The 17,912-nt window shown below is 38.2% G+C and overlaps 1 protein-coding gene across 5 annotated transcripts in view; it reads right to left on the bottom strand.

The window, feature by feature from the left end:
- brsk2a (BR serine/threonine kinase 2a) overlaps positions 1 to 15,372 on the bottom strand; it is a 262,598-nt gene extending 247,226 nt beyond the window's left edge. For 2 of the 5 annotated variants that reach the window (XM_038275549.1, XM_038275539.1), the window contains exon 1: positions 15,028 to 15,372. In XM_038275549.1, coding sequence (XP_038131477.1) covers positions 15,028 to 15,121 — 94 coding nt within the window. In that variant the 5' untranslated portion in view covers positions 15,122 to 15,372. The remainder of the gene's footprint in view (positions 1 to 15,027) is intronic. The other 3 variants (XM_038275575.1, XM_038275566.1, XM_038275558.1) reach the window with 2 other exon arrangements.
- Between the last annotated feature and the right edge of the window lie 2,540 nt (positions 15,373 to 17,912).

The following is a 17,912-nucleotide window of genomic DNA, read 5'->3' as shown; positions in this document are numbered from 1 at the left end:
AGAGTAAAAGGAAATCTTCAACCTACTACAGCTTCAAACTGTGCTGCAGTTGCTGGTGCTCACAGTTGCACTTTTTGTAAATCTACAGATGATCTCTGTGGCGATTATGGTGTTACATAATAATAAGCTGTGGTTTGCTTTTGTTTTTTGCAGTCATGATATTATGATTGATTTGATGGGTGAAGAAAAAGACAAAACCTTTATACAATGGTGGACAGTAATGGAGTACTTTCGCTTGATTACCTTACTTTAGCACATTTTTAGAGTATCTTTATTTTATTTATTTTTTTATTACTTTCACTCCGCTACATATTGTTCTTCTAGTCAAATACTGTTCTTCTAGTGAACTACATTTCTAGGAAGCTAAAAACTACTCATTCCTTCCTGCTCAGTTTAGCTGTGTAATATGCCGTTGCTGTTTTTTCCAAAGTTTAGGCATCCTGGATGTGTCAAAATCCAATCCGTGGCGGAAGCATTATCTGTACCATCTGCATAGTAGCGCTGTGCAAGTAGATATTCATCCAGGTCGCCATTATTGCAATTATGGATTTAAGAGCACTTATTTCTATACTTAAATCAACAAAGAATGCTAAACTACAACTTTCCGAAAAAATTTTCATGACTTTTCTGAGCCAACTGGATACTTTATACATTCTCTCTCTTAAACTGCTTGTCTGACGTCATCATTGGACATGCTCTGAGCAGTCCAGCAAAACTTTATTACAGCATGTGTATCTGCATTTCAGTCATTCCTGTTTTTAGATTATGCATTATATACAATAAGGTTAAAACGAAAGGAAAAAAATAAAACTCAAAAATACAAGATTTAAGTAATTTACTTGCTTTTCAGCTTTGGATATACAGTAAATATCCAAAGCTGAAAAGTAAGCTCCCGGATGTAGAGTAGAATCCCATCCCATTTCCAGGACAGATCAGGCACAGACGAGTGATAAAATAGAAATGATTTTAATGCATTTATTTTCTCAGAAAAATTCATTTTAACCAATTAACTTTTTTTTTTTTACATCTTTTTAATAAAGTCAACCAAAACAGCCCATTCAACCAGCAGAGTAAAAAGTAAAAATATTAAATTATTCATGCAGAAGTCAAAGTGTTAGAAAAGGTTTATCAGTAATAAAACATGGCTCAGTTTAGTTGATCCGAGTGTTACAAAGTGAATAATTGTAGTGTAGTTTAAATTGTTGTTTCTGACTAAAAGTTTGTGTAACTAGTTCCCTCTGTGTGTGTGTTTTTTTTTTGTCAGTTTCTAAGAAATTGTTACAAAAATAACTGACAAAATAGGTGTTAGGTCTTAGTCTGAAGTTTTTCCCTGCTTTAATTTAGCCACAATGAGGAATTAACATCAATACTTTTAGATCTTCAGCAGAGAAAAGTTGACAGTGTTCTGCAGTCAATAAATGGACAGGAGATGTTTGGTCTGGAACTGATTCTGATTGTTGTTCTTCAGTTTAAAGATAAAGATCTGTTTTCTTTAAATGAAGCCGAGACAAAAGACTTCGGTTTACTGAGAATTTTATTTTATTTTTTTAAAGAAAAATATTTTTTAACATTGAGTATTAGAATATGTAAAAAAAAAAATACATCAATAAGAAAAGGGAAAAAAGGTTAATAATAGTGGTGGCTAACTTAATTACAGCTCATGCACTCATTACCTTAAGCGGGCAAACCAGCATTAAAGCATTTTTCTTTTTATTCCTTTACCATATTTATGAGGAGCTCTGCTCCCCATGGAGTTTTAGTAAGGTTAAAACGAAATATGCACCTAGAAAGTACATGATCAGCTTATATGTTTAAATAAACGAAATAAATATAAATATACATAAAAAGTACATGTATGACCTGGAACATGATAAACTGCTGCAGGGAACATTAACATTACATATTATTTCTTGCACATGTGAAATCAATATGACTTTATCATATTAAATTAATCTAACCCATCTTTTGCATTCATTTTTATGCTTTTATTTTTAATTGAAAATAAACGTTTCTTAAAGGAATAGTACACCTAAAACATGATTAGCCTTCATTTTCTACTCACCCCCATGCTGAACAACACTCTGGAGTACTTTTTTGATATCTCAAATGCATCTGGAGATCTGGGAGGCTTCTTGCTGTCTGCTGACATTCAAATAATGGAGGTTTATGGTGCCCGAGACAGAAAGGTCCACAAAAGTCCACAAACACGTGTCAATATTCCTCCATACTGCTCGTCCATTGTAATCCAAGTGTCCTGAGTGGGTAGCATCCAGAATTTACTCGAAACGAAGTCATTTAGAACGTTTTAGAGCCTAAACAGTAGTGTATAGGATTTCCTAATAGCGCCCCCATGCGCGCTCACGATTCTACGGAAGCCGGCAGACCAAACCAGCGCATTCAGCTCGGCAAAGAACTCATGCTCTTCCTCAACACTGAAGTCCTCAGACATTTTTCTTTCGTTGTTTCTTTCTTTGCACAGGTAAACAGCACATTTCTTCTTCTACGCTTGCATTATCGGCAGAGCAGACGCTGAATGCGCACTTTCTTCCGGTTTGGTCTGCCGGCTTCCGTAGAATCGTGAGCGCGCATGGGGGCGCTATTAGGAAATCCTATACACTACTGTTTAGGCTCTAAAACGTTCTAAATGACTTCGTTTCGAGTAAATTCTGGATGCTACCCACTCAGGACACTTGGAATACATTGGACGAGCAGTATGGAGGAATATTGACACGTTTTTTGTGGACTTTTATGGACCTTTCTGTCTCGGGCGCCATGGACCTCCATTATTTGAATGTCAGCAGACAGCAAGAAGCCTCCCAGATCTCCAGATGCATTTGAGATATCAAAAAAGTACTCCAGAGTGTTGTTCAGCATGGGGGGTGAGTAGAAAATGAAGGCTAATCATGTTTTGGGTGTACTATTCCTTTAAGCTGCACTTGTGTCAAAATTTTGTCCTGCAATTAAGCACAGGACTGCATGTAATCATAATCATCTCTGATTAAAAGGTCAACATATTTAAACTTGTCAAACTGCAACTGGACAAAGACTGAGATCAATTAAATATTAATTGTTATAAACACATACAAAAAAACTATTTTATTATGCTTTTTCGGTAGAAAGACAACCTTATACAGAAAAACTAACCCACTTTCTCCCACTTTGACTCCTCTACAGTTTAACATTAAACAGCTTTCCTATTTGGGGTTGATTTGGGGTTTTTCAAGTCTCATCTCATTCTTATAATCCAGTTATTGAGGGCATTCATGGGCCTTCTTTTGGTAAACCACAGTTGCAAATAATTTTTATTTTTTTGAAACAGTAAGAATTGTAGATTCTCATAGGTTCAAAGAATGAAACTTCGTTAAGTGAAGAGGTGGACCAGTCAGCTGTATTCTGGCTGTAAGAAACAGTAAACCTGTGCTCCCCTTCTCCCACCTGATGCTGTCTAATGTTGACTAACTCAAAGAAGGCCACTGCACTTTTCCCCTTTATTTTTGTAAAAGGTATAGTGGAGGATTTTCATGAATTTATGAAAAGACCGACCCTGTCATTATTAAAAGAAAAATGCACAACCTGTACCTGCTCCGGAGAGGGAACGCCTATTAAACACATGCAAGAGCATACACTAGCCTATTTCTCCTAATGCACACTCTGTTTAAAAGTTATTGTTTCCATCGCTCATACAAGCTTATCTTCCAAAAAAAGACTTGCAATTTTTCTACCATGTCAGACTCACCACTGGTAAGTGAAAATGTGGACGAGCAGATAGGACGGCCTTACATAAACATATCCCCAGAATGATTGAAAATTAGAAGGACCAGTTTTTTTGATGATCCATCCGGAAAAACAACATCCTCCACTATACCTTTAAGTAATTACTCATTCAAAACAAGCAAGCAGAGATTATTCCAACTTAAATAATCAACATGTTGACTTATTATAGAAGAAGTAATTTGTTTTTAAAGTGAACAAATCATATGAAAAAGTGCTTCAAACTGTTGTGTAACATCTTATAAAACATATGCATGATATTTTGACTTACTTTTTACTTAATAACATATGGCATTCACATGATAATATACAACTAGACATAATCCATATGAGAAAATCGATCATTATGGTCAAATTTAATATAAGATGGCTATAACTTGAGAGATGCCATAAATTAGAGGCATAGCCCTCTTAAAGAGGCAATGACAGTCTCAACCAATTGACAAAGTGACTTGCATGTCTAAGAAATGGCAAAAAAACAGCACCTAAGTCAAGGTCACGAGCCCACTCACAAAAATACAGTACGGAGGCACAGGCATCATTGAAGAGGTGGGGAGGCTCATAAAAACCCCCGCCCCCTCATGCCTCCCCATTTCTGAGGAAATCCTGCCAAGGCTAGCTGAGCTGATGGCAACTAAATCTGAGGCTCTCCACATGAGCTAATCTCCCAGATTTAAACGGGAACACAACACAGAGCACAGAGCAGGGCAAGCCGGTCTGATCCACCACCGTATGTCTGAGCACACAGCCACCATAGGCATGTGCACACATGCAGCATACACATGTGAAAACTAACCAACCTCAATAAATAAACACATAAACCCTGCAAGTTAAATGAAAGGCTTCAGGATTGTCATGATTCTACATTCATATGGCAGCTGCCTTAAAAGCTAAAGACTGAGCAAAATTAGAGCTACGGATAGACGGAATGATTTGACAGTAGTGAGAGCAGGAGGAAGAAACTCCTTTCTTCCTTCAGGAGGGAAATACTGGGAACCAGCAAGAAGGAGGGAAACCATGACAACCAGGCAACCAACCTTGGCAACCAACCCAGTATTCTCACAGTCTTAGCCAGACGAGTGGCTAAGCAAGGGTTAATCTCAACTTGGTAAAAGAGGAGAGACGGGCTGATTAAGCCCACCACTGTGTACAAAGACATTTAATACTCTACACTATACATCTTAAATGCCAAAGTTAAAGAAAAATAACTTGACTCAGTGAACAGCTGTATTAAACAAGCACTGGTTAAAAAAAACAAGACAAAACAAAAAAAACATGCAATTCTTATTGAATCAACAGTGCAAAGTCATGCACCAAGATTGTGTTTTGGACTTGCATTCCCCTTTCTACTCCGGCAAACAAGACGTGTGAAATTCAAAGTAACAAGTTAAAAATCAGATTATAGAAAACAAGGGAGCCGAGGAGAAGTTGGAACCTTGACAGATGGCAAAATGGACGAAGTGAAGTGTGCAAGTGTGGCGCGTCTTGGTATGATTTGGGGGAAATAGACCGTATCACTCTGATGTCCTAACCTCATTCCCCATGCTATATAACACGGCAGAAAAGAAGTGACAGTGAGTGCGCTGGGTTAGGTTAGGAACCAAATAGGAAGTGATGGAGCTTGTACAAAAAAAAACGCACATAAAAACCCTAAACACACTTATTCATGGTCACCCACTGAGACATATTTAGCTTTCCTTTGCTTATTCACTGAACTCTCTACCCTCCAGAGGTCAGCAACAGAGAGATGAAAAATCAAACCGAAGGAGAGGGTAATGAAGATGATGATCAATACGTTTCCTTAATTAATAACCTCCACCAGCCAAAGGGTTCAGGACCACTTCATCCTCTAACAGTTCAAGGCTTTTTCTTGCCTCTACTTCCGTTCCATCTCCTTTTCTTTGCCCCGCCTCGCTCCTCCCACATTTCTCTACATCTTTCCTCATCATTAATCTCTGAAAATCATTGACTACATGCATTCCTCCCAATCGATGCAATTCCACAGAGGTCTTGTCTGATTTACCACATGACTGAAGCCCTGTATGAAAGTGGACTGCTCAGAGGAAATGAGACAAAAAAAGAGAAAGAATGGAGAATGATGAAGACAATCCTAATTATGTAACTCACAATAAAAGCCAGAAACACCTGAGAGAGAAAATTTAGACTTTGAATAGAATTCCATTTATATTTACATCAGGTAAAGTCTCTCTAGGGGCATGTCCATCCATCACCAGAATCCCACCAGTTAGGATGCATTTCAGGGATGATGGGGTCTAGTCCTGGTTTTAACCACAAAGTGAAACAGCTGAGGGCCCTGTCACACCTTTCCGATTTAGACAGAGTATGCCAGACGTCCCAGAATCTCCTAAAATGCTGAATAACGCTGAACTTTCTATGTATTTTTTAAATTTGGGGGGTATATACATAGCGTATTCATAACGAGTCCAGAACTTTTGTCTTACTTATGCATAACGCATGGCAGCCTAATGCCATGCAATGATGCTTGTGCATCATTTCATGGACATCATCAGCTAAAGCTGCTCCCCTCAAGCGCATCGCCGCTTCTGAGGGTAGCAGCAATGATACGGCCCGCCCAAAAAAAAGAAATTAAAAGAAAAAAAGAGAAAGAAAGAAGGTTTGCATTCACAGCAGATTCAGCGTCATGTCTGTTAGGAAGTTTGTTGGTCGTGGGAGTGAACGCAGGGAGGATCCATCACACTCACCTTCTTGCTCACCCTATGATGGGGATTAAGTCTGTAGGAGAAGTTACTCATAGGTTTTGGATAAGCTGGACGCTACGACTTATGAGTAACTTACAGTACACTTAGCGTATGTCAACCATCAGATCACCTAACTGTAACTTATGCCCCACGTATAGCATAAGTCCACGTACTTGCCGTATGTCGACGTGGGCCAGTGTTTCAGCATGCACCAGGGTACTTGAGCGTGCTCATAACTTATACAAAACGTACCCATAACTTATCCAATGTATGCCAGCATTTTTGCCAGATTTTCCGTACAACAGGCATACGCTGGTCTAAATCGTCACGGAGTGACAGGGGCTTGGGTATAATGCTTGCTTGGCTTCCTGCTCTGTGGCTCTGATCCACACTGCTACAACTATGAGAAACCAAGCTTGAACAGCCTTTGGGTCAGGGCTACTCATACATAAATGTTCAAGCAAGGCCACAAACAACACAGGCCGATCATCACTTGGAGTTCTTCGCACTAGAAACACAAATTAATGTACACTGGAAAGCAGTGTGACAGTAGATAAGCTGAGTGTCTTTATTGGCAGCATTGATAAAAAACATGCCGATTTCACTTTTTGTCATAAGAAATATTCTGGCATTTTGGCAACTCCACTAACTCCTAAACTTCAGGCGACCCCTTTGTTACCATTCTTTCTTTCCTGGAACAACTTTTTAATCCAGGTGTGTGTGACCTCATTAAATATTTAACCCTTTGTCCAGTAATGAAGGACAGGAAATAAAGGTGCTAGCTGAAATTCAGGAAGTATGTGGGTTGTGCATATAGGCCACAGATCCAAATGAACCATACATTAGCCATGGATCACCATAACATTTCTTATAATGTTGCACAAATTACCAGACAGCCAGACTACTTCAGATAATACCTACATGTGTAATGAATCAAAAAAGCAAATAAAATTTAGTCAGGGCTTTTTCTACCCTACTATACAAGCAAATGCACAAACAAGTCCCAGTGCTGCAAGCAGTCAAGTAAATGGTAAGAGTTACAGCTTGGCAAGCCTTTCTGGTGACATGAAGACAGCAAGAACAGCAGGATACTGGTTTAAATGCCTTCTAGCAGCGATCCCTAAACAAGAAGTCCTCAGCAGATAGACCGCAACAGGGAGAGCTTAAGAGAGAAAAGGGACATCAAGACTACATCACAAAGAGCTTTTTGTCAGATGAACAGTCAGAATGAAGGTCCCTCAAGCAGACATTATGTCACTCTCCAAACATCCACTAAAAGAATCAAGAGACCTTGCACATCAATACCAAACTCAACACATGTCAATTTATAAGCATGACAAAAAGAAGTGGATTAACAGTTTTACCATGCAATGCTTTCCAGCTAATAGGCCTCTGGTTCCACTATTATATTGCCCTCAAGAACAGAGTAATTCACAGTAATGTTTTCAACATTAGCCAACAAAGCAGTAGTTGATTCAGTTGGAAGTTGCAGTACTGGCAAAAAACACAAAGCAAGCATATTCAGATATTTGAGATTCAGATATAAAATGAGGCAAAAGTTACTTTAGCTCTTTCTCTGTTGGAGATCTTTAAGCGGTAGAACTAAAAGGTGTTTGGATTGGAGCCAGTGGTGAAAAAAAACCCTATATGCTTCATTACGGAGCACCACTAAAATAATTAAGAAACTAATCAAGTTCTGTAGTGGTGCTCAATATCAGGAAGAGCTGCTGCCTGCTTTAATATGCCTTTTTTGTACCACCAAATGTAGTGCATTTTTTCTAGTCAAAATGTGCAAGTGAGACTGGTTGGTAGTGTTCTCTCTGATAAACTAATTTCCTGTAAAGTCATGGTGCACGCTGAACTTCATCTATGCACTTGTGCTCCACCTGGGCAGTACACTCGGCCTGCTCTAGGCTCACTTATCACCTCTGTCCTTATCCGTATCTGTGCGAAGGACAATAGATGCGAAACCTTCTTAAATTTGAGCTAAATGAATTTATATACTTTATTTAAAATAAATATTACTAACCTACATATATTCGAATTTATTCCTAAATGAAAAGCCACACACCTTCAGTAACGTGCAAATCCTTGTGTGTAATTTTTACATAACTAAAAAGAAAAACTTTTCTCTGTGTTATCTAAATATTTAGACATTTCAGTTTACATCTTTTTTTTTTTAAATCAAGATTATTAGGTAGTGTTGCAGGTTCTGTGTAATTTATATTATCATATTTAAGTGGGCGTGATCTATGAAACTGTTATTAACATTAAACCATAAAAGGAAACCTTCTAGTATTTTCTGTATCTTTCAATAACAAGTAGATATTAAATAAAATTATATTAGTCAAATATAGTCTTGAATATTTTTAGTACGGTACTTTTTATATTTTAATCCTATCTTAATTATCTAAATAGATAAGCTAATGGCTCTCAATCTAATATAAAAAATTTGAAATCCCCCCCCCCCACCAAACACACACTGGTTAGAACTATATATGTTATTAGATCTTTGTTATATAACAAAACTGGTTACGGATAAAGAAATTGAAAATTATTATTTAATTATTTCTTTTTTTTTTATGGATGAAACTGAAATAATTCAAGTGGAATTTTAAACAGGCAAATTGGACATAAATAGGGAGGGGTATAGAAGAAGATCTGGCAGATTAACATATCAAACTGATGCTACCCAATCGCTGAAAGCATGCAAATCCATCTGGGAAGGTAGGCCCCTGAGGGTGTGTGCTTTGAGCTCGACATCCTGTTGCATCTTTGTTTGACACTCCCATCTCAAAGTAAAACAGGAGATAGTTCTTTTGTTTCCCAGAGCTGTTGACAGAATCAACTCTAGAAGAAATGCTTTATTCTGCTAGCCAACAGAACTTTATTTCTAAAGTATTGGAAAGCCTAAGCAATTAGATTATTTGGGAGATAGCTAAAGGCTACACAATATATTGTAACAATTATAAAAAGCATAACAAGTAACAGATTAGACAAACAAATATTAACTGAAGTGCCAGTTATAGAGTTATTTATTCCAGCTGTGTAATATAATCAGAAAATACTTCAGGAGGGTATTTGTATGTTCTGGTAAAATTATTGAAAAATGATGACTACGTGTACCAAAACTCCTTTTATTAGGAGAAGCCAAATGCAAACTTCATATAAAATATAAAAAAAAGGATGTAGTTTATTAGCTGGATAGAAAAATAATAGGTTTGTCTTTTTTTTCTTTTTTATTCTTCAAACAGATGATTGTCACACTTAAGTATTTAAGAAGATTAAAGCAAATAAAGTGTCAATCAAAGCTAAACAAGTAAGACATGAAGATAAAGTTTTATATTAATTTTATAAGGAAGAAAATAGTGGCCATGTGTAAAACACATCCAAGTTCACTGACTCTACCCAAACCCATGCCTGTTTACTGTCACACAAAAAAATCAGTTAAATAGAATCTGCATGACAAAATGAAGCACACCAAAAGCTACTCTAAAGTCAGCTTCATGCCTAGATTCAGGAAAAAATGAAAAATAAATTTTAGTCTGGGAAGTGATTTTTTTAGAGTTTGGAACACTGGTGCCCCACAGTAAGAGACATGATCCACAAAAGGTGAATAACCTAGGAAAGTTGTGATTCTTCCAAGCAGATGCCGGCCAACCAAAATTACTCCAGAAGTGCAGCGGCATCTCAGAGAGGTCACAAAAGGCCCCAAAAAAATCCACAGAACTGTAGGGCTCACTTGGTTCAGTTAAGGTCAGTGTTCATGTCTTCATCATGAGAACAAAAATAGCCTGCATGGCAGAGTGCCAAGATTAAAAACCACAGCTAAGCAAAAACAACATTAAGACCCATCTCCAATGTCCACCTTCGAAAGGCTAAGAACAAACAAACTGAGGACTTCGTAGTGTCCTAGTCAAAGTCCTGACATAAATTCTATTAACATAGTCTGGCATGAATTTTAAACGTTTATGCACTAAAACTATCCATTTGGGATGAATTACAACAAATTATGCAAAGCTGAGTGGACCAGAATTCCACCACAGTGCTATAAATGGCTCATTTCAAGTAATCGCAAACACTTGATTGCTGCTGAGGGAGGCTCAACATGTAATTGTTAGGAGGGCGATCACTTTTTAACCACACAGGAAAATGTAGCTTTATCTCCCTTTATAACAGAAAAACTTTCATTTTCTAACTGCATTATGTGTTTACAGTGCTTGTGTCGTCTTTGACTTATATCTAAATGTGTTTGCCCTCCTGTTGATTTAAATCAAACACATTTGTATCACTACATATTTTATTATAGCAAGTTATAATCAGGATATTCTCACATTATTGAATTACATTCAGTTCCGATGGAAACATTTTAGATACTGCTAGAGTAAAAAAAAAGTTCATTTTGGACATTAGGATCACTGTAGCATAAGAAAAGCATTATAATCAGCTATATTTGGTCTTATGATGTGGATTTTTGTAATAGTTTTAGGTTTAATGCAACAAAAAACAGGCCTGCAGAAACTCAAATGTGTACTCAACAAAAAAGTATTTTTTCTTAAAAGACTTTCAGTATATATCCAAGATGGATGGACCCAAGATGGGTCAACAAAGTGTTTAGGTTAGCACTACATTTAAAGACGGCCTCCCTGTTAAAAGCAACATACAGGTTATTTGCTTTAAAGGACAGTGAAAGGTTTTGATGTATTCCCTTGCCATACACAACAGAAATCCTGCACAAAATATATGGCATAGAAGCACAGTATTGACCAGGTTCTACCAATCAACCACAGAAACACAAGCCTTATTCTTCTGCAGCTGTGGTGCCAATCAGCAGGCAGCCATGCAGACACTTCATATCTACAGACCTTTTCAGGCCTGAATGCTCACCTGACAAAGGAGAAGTCACACAAATTACTCTGCAGAAACTAAAGGGAAAATGTGGTCGCACTTAAAAAAAAAAAATACTTGCTCAAAACAATTAGACAAGGATTTGCAATGAGGTCCTTGCATTCATGGCATGCATTTATTAATTAAGAAACAGTAAATTGTTATTTGCTGTACCAGTGAAAGAATCAGTAAGGTGCTAGGCTATGATAACACACAGGCTGTGACCTCTGAGCCACGTGAACAGTGCGAGTGAGAGCTTTGCAGATTTTAGCTGTGTAGGGGGATTAAACCAGGATCCAACTCAGAACTCCCATGGTGGCCATGTGTGTGACTCAGGACACGCTCTAATCACTTAATGATAAAGAACCTGCACAACTCCTGAGTTGAAGAGCCAGATCAAGAAGAAGTCTTCCTCTCTCCCTCCTCTCTTAATACAAGCCAACCCTGGCTCGGGAATCCTCACAAAGGATTTAGCTCACTGGACAGTCCCTGCTGCCAGTCATGATCGGGCCAGGCCCATTGGGCACTGACAGTTGCCAGGCCAACCTTTTTCATGGGGGCCTGGGAAAAAGATCTAACGGTTCAACAAATGGTTAACAGGCAAATGGATGTTAGACACAGTCTGTAATGTGAATACTGGCATGGTTATACGAGTCAGATGCCAATGACCATTTTTTTTTCTCAACAAAACAGTTGGATGGTGCTGTGGTTTAAATATACAAAGGAGAAACAAATAGCTGGAAACCCTGGTTCTGAGTGAAAGTGAGTCTCCTAAGTGTCCTGGAGCTCTCTAAAAGGTTTAAATAAAAAAATTCTGTCTGACCAGTGGCCTGCATTTTTACAGAAATTTATAAAATCAAAAAAAAAAAAAAAATCCATCAGAGCTGGTCTTAGGTATTCCATGAACAGGAACGATGATCTCAGTGACACCACATAATTAAACGTCTGTACCAAACAGACGATACCAGCTCGATACTAGCACAAACACCCATTAGGGACGCTGCAGTGGGCAATCAGAAAGCAAGACAAGACTGACAGAGCTCCTCCTGTGAAAAACAGAAAAAGCTAAATAAAACAGAGGGGGGGTTGAAGGGAAAGAAAACATGAAACATTATGACTTTAAGTAAAGATACCAGTGTAGGACTTCATCCAACTTTTACATTTTTGTTATTGTTAAATTTAAATACAAAGTTAAGCAAGACTGGAAATGAAAATTAAAACAAAGTTAGCATGATTTCAGCTGTTGTTTTGATTGTTTTTTTTTTTAATTAAGACCTACCTTTTTTTCTTTATGGCATTAATTCATGAAAGGGAATATTCTTTAAAATGTTGATCAATATAGGCATGATAGTGTCTTTTATTTTTGCAGAAATTCTGTCAGCTGCACATTAGTTTTGTAAGTCCCCTGTTCCAACACATGCCACACTTGCAGTACTGGGTGGAAATTTGGTGTCATTGAAGGCCTTAGAGTACAGTGGATTTACAGTCAAATTAACTAACAAAAAAATCTGTTTATGATTCAATATTTGTGACATGATACAATATCCTGTTTTAGGAAAACCACCAGAATATAGATACACAGAAAGAGACAAATACCATTTGTGACAAAGCTAGGCTGTAGCATTTACTGTCATCATCAGCCTTAACAATATCAAAGGCACGATCGTTTTCTCTAATCGTTTTCTCTCAACCAAATTCAACATACTAGCTAAGCTGCAATGGAGACTTATTAGGTTAAGTACATTATTTTAACATTTTTTACATTGTTTTAATCATATTTTCCATTTAGAAAAGGTATTTCATATCTTTGTTGTGGTATTCGTTTGTGGGGGACATGCATCCTCCATTCTTCTGCAACATCAACAAGATATTTTCTTTATCTACACAACTGCACCTCAATGCATGAGTGTTTGGAAATCCCAGTTGATCACAAGTTTCTAAAAATCAACAATAATGCCACATTCATAACCTTGTCCTGATGATTTGTTTAAACTTCAGCAAGTTGTCTGAACCACATTCAGATGCTTGCATCTATCAAGATGCTGCCACACACTTTGTACCCCTAAAGTTGCAGCTGCTCTGATGACAATTCTTCTTATAGGCTGTGGAAAACAGAAGAAGCCTTTTTGCAATCAGCTGACTGAACAACAGGTAGGGGAGGAGAGCACAGCCCTTCACTAAACAACTACAAAACTTTGGAACTGAGAATTGTCTGAAGGATTTTTTCCATACTTTGCAGCCATAATTTTTTTCCCTAATATCAGATGACAGGCCTTGCCTACTTCCACTGTTGAGCATTGAATAACACCATAACAGAGTATACACCCCCAAACCAACCACGCTACCCATTAAATGTGCATACATTAATGAAAAGCACACACAGCTGTTGCATAAAGCAACTAAGGCATTATCTAAAAAATAAAACACACACACACACACACACAACAAAACACACTGCATTAACAATGGCCATTACTGAACAGTGAGCTGTGGATCAGGTGAATTAAATAAGAGAATATTTGGAGGAAAGCACACCGTTTAGGACTGGACAAAAACATTTATACACATGGCAGCTCAGCATGACCAGCTGGACAGAGCTGGGTTAAGTAACAGCTATTGTAGCTATTTTAAACTACAGATTGGAGTATAATCTACCCACAGATGCAGAGAAGTTCAACTCTTTCCCTTCATTTTTAAAGGATGGTGATTTTTAAAGAAAAAGTGCTGCAATCAGCCCTGCTATTTTCTGCTTACACACAGCCATGCAGGCAGGGCTGTACCTGCCTCTCCTTTCACATGGTTCTGCTGCATGCATTTGACCACAGGGCATTATTGCTGTCCAGTCACAAGTGCTGGAGCTAAACACAAGCATCCCCTCAGAGAGCGGGGAATATTACCAGCTACTGCACCCAGGGCATCCTCATCTAACACTGACTGTACAGGACATGTGTTATACGCAACTTTAGAAAATGCACTGTCACTGATGTGCAGGCTTGACAGAAAACATGCGTTTCTCAGTCAGGAAGCCCGATTGAATCCCCTGGGGTGTATGAATATAGATTAGTGTGGCTCTGCAAGGTGTTGTGCCAAGGTGGGATGTTCGGCTCCGAATTGCAGTCTCTGCCTGTGAGAGAAACGCCTGTCTCTCTCTCTCCTTGCGTGCCTGCGGACTAAGAATAGATCAATCTATCAGGCAAATCGGGATTAACTGCGTTGCGCTCCAATCACAGGACATTAACCGGGTGCGCAAACAGGCAGGAGGAGCCGTCCCAGATAAAAACACGCACACACACACAGATTTTTTTTTATTTTTTTGAAAAAAAAGTTGATTTTCTCTGCCCATCTTGCTGTCATGTCTGTTCTTGGAAGCTTTTCATGCAGATTCGGTCCAACGCCGACGCACAAACATGGAAACCCGTGTAAAGAAAAGCATCACCAGACACAAATCCCTCCTCATCCCACTGCGTAAACAATGATTATGTCAAAATTCCACTGCTGATAAATAACCAAACCACACTAATGTCTTAAAATAAAGGGACATGTGTATCATAACTAAAGCATGTAGTTTTCTTTCAAACACATTTCAACTCGCCTGCGGAGCGCGTTGAAAACAAATAGCACAATTAAAGAGACAGCTGTCCCAACTAACCTGTCTGTCCTTTTCCGAGCGTCTTCTCCAAACGATAAGGTCCCACGTAATTGGCGTGTTGGGCGCCACTGTTGTCTTTCCCGGACGATGACATGTCGAAATATGTGTTGAAATGACTCTTTCTAATAAAGCGCAATTAGACACTCCTCACTGGAGCCGCCGCTGCTGCCTCTCTCTTAACTCCACAGCCTCTTGCTCCCTACCTCAGTCCTACCTCACTCGCTGTGAGAGGAGGTGAGGTTCTCTCTCTATTTTTTCTTGGTGCTTTCCCCCCTTTTCTACAGTCACAGGCGAGTCGCAAGTGCCTTGAATATCATTGTGGGGGTTTAAAAAAAAAAGGAAAAGCAGCGCTGCCGCTGTGCGTCTATGGGCGGTGCTCCGAATGATCAGCAGCGGTTTTAGCCAATCAGAGAGCAGAAAGGGTTTCCGTTGATCCCCCCTAGTTTGCTTGAATGTTTTCCCACAGTTGCAACGCGCTACCTTAAAAGTTTTGATTAAGTAAAAATCACATTAATGCAGTAGAGTATAGGAAAGGAAAAAAATGGCTTCTGTAAAGCTGTCAAAAGTCAGCCATTAGGGAGTGGAATCATTCATGCAGTAGATCTGGCCCTGGTTCATTGCATCCAAATCAAACGATGCACCTGTGGAACCTGATAACCTGCTGATGGGGTAATTCAACTACTTGGCTCAGCTGTTCTGTACCTGGGCTTTATTGAAAAAAAGATAGTCAGCGATCCTTAAAGGTTTGAAAAGGACACCCTCTTCTATAAGATGAAATAAAAAAAAAAGTTTTTTTTTTTTTTTTTTTTTTATAAATTATACTAAACCTTATTCTATGCATGTATATAGTTTGCATGAAAAAGTGGTTTAGATGCAAAAATTTCAGACATGGTTCAACAATCTGACGCTGTTAAAGTTTCCTTTTTGATAAAGCTTATAGCTAGGGTCACTCAGGTTATCCTGAGCTATTTCTGTAGTTATGCTGCTAAAGGCTTAGACAACTGGAGCACATAGGGACCCCTTTTTCATCATTCTGCTTCATTCTACCTTTATTCTCTCACTCTGCAGAATTTGTTAATTCAATCTCTTACGTTATGCTCTCTCTGCTTTTTCTCATAGTAGATTCATCTGGTCTGTTCCTGTTTGTTTGTAACATTCAGGGGATAAATATCAGCTGTAACAAACAATAATGTTTCATACGTCTTTTAGTCAGGTATTGGTCATGTTAAAACGGACAGTTTAACAACATTCAGCCTTTAATTAAAAAAACCAACTCAAAAATAGCTTTTTTTTCAACATTTCACAACAATTTATCAAAGTAAGTAGAACTTTTAGAGGCTGAAATGATCTACAACTTAAAGGTATAAGATCTGACAGCTCATTTTGTAATGAAAAAAAAAAAAACAACGCCTGGGTTTTCTGAACTGACTAAAATTATTGTTCCTGATATGTCAGTCCTAGCTCTCCTGTTTTCAAAACTAAAACTAGTATTTCAGCCAAAGAGGGAAAGCTGTTTTTTTTATTTTTACAGTGTGTTGACTCCGCTCAGTGATTAGCAAGGCCTCTTGGATGGTTACCTAGTTGTTCTGTTTACTCGCAGCTCATCCTCTAATGTTGAAGCGGTTTTTTTCATTGACACTATGTACACTTATTTTTTCTTTGATAATTTCTTGCTTACTGCCTCATAAGGAATAATTTCAGCTGAAATTTGAATTTTGTCTGGAATCATTTGAATTTACCCATAAAAAGGCAGCGCTGAATATTTTTTGTGTATTAGTTGATTCAGACAACCATCCAAATGCTGAATAAATAAACAGCCAACTGTAACTTAAGTGATGCAAACCATGAGCTTGTAGGGCTCTGCATGCTTTGGGCACTGCTCTTCAACAGCTTTGAGGTCTTAAACTAAAGGGCATCATTGAAACAAAATAACAATTACTCCAAACACCACTGCTCACAAGAAAGTGTTCCAGCAGTCATGAATATTTATACAAGCTCCATTTACTGAGGGTGCTTTTAATGCTGCTGAAAAACCACAGTGCATGACAGTTTCTCATCCCTCCTCTTTTCTGAGTCCGTCCTCGGCACTACCCTTTATTCCCTCACTCTCGTAGGGCCCACAAAAACAGCCTCGCAGTGATTTCAAGTGTGTGCAGCAGGAGCAGAGTATGTTGGCTCTGCGATTCATTTCACACCCCAATGGTCTGAGACCTGTGACTGCGGCTCTGGCCTCTGTCTGTTCCTCACACCCTGAGAGACTACAGGTGTCAGGGGACACATGCAGGAGAAAAAAACTCATGCACACAAACGTCTGCACACACAAAAGAGCTCTAAGTGACCTCTAAAATATTAAACAGGGATAAATGTAGAGAAAAAGACACAAGATGCTTCGTTAAGAAGGCCGTCTAATCATGCTTCTCTGGCAAAAAAGGCGCTCCTAACATTATACCAATTGCATTACAATAACTATCCATACCTCTAATTTATGGCTGCTTTTCATGCAAAGAATCCAACTTTCTTTAAGTTTTTTATTTGATTAACAGCTCTCTAGACGTTTTGGTTTGTTAAAGCTTTTTATTGTATTTGATGAACAAATAGGCTATACTTTAATTGCATAAAAAAGAAAGGAGGTCAATAAATGAAAAATATATTTTAGGCTAAAGAAACTATGAAATTGAAAATATCTGAAAGTTGATCTTTAAGGAAAAATTCAGCAATTACCTGATCCAGGATCTGAAAAATATATGAAAGTGGCAAAAGATTCAGACCTAGATTGCTTCCATGCTAAAGTGCCTGCGATGAAACAATTCAAAACTGGGTTAGCCTTGAATTTGTGAATTGGTGCTGTGATCTTCAAATAGATAAAATACAGAGAATTTTCCAAA

The sequence above is a fragment of the Cyprinodon tularosa genome, unplaced genomic scaffold (genome assembly GCF_016077235.1).
Source record: "Cyprinodon tularosa strain WSP-4 unplaced genomic scaffold, ASM1607723v1 ctg121, whole genome shotgun sequence".
In the NCBI taxonomy this organism is placed as follows: Eukaryota; Metazoa; Chordata; class Actinopteri; order Cyprinodontiformes; family Cyprinodontidae; genus Cyprinodon; species Cyprinodon tularosa.
Note: the sequence above shows the minus strand (reverse complement) of the source record. Positions and strands in the feature narration are given on the sequence as shown.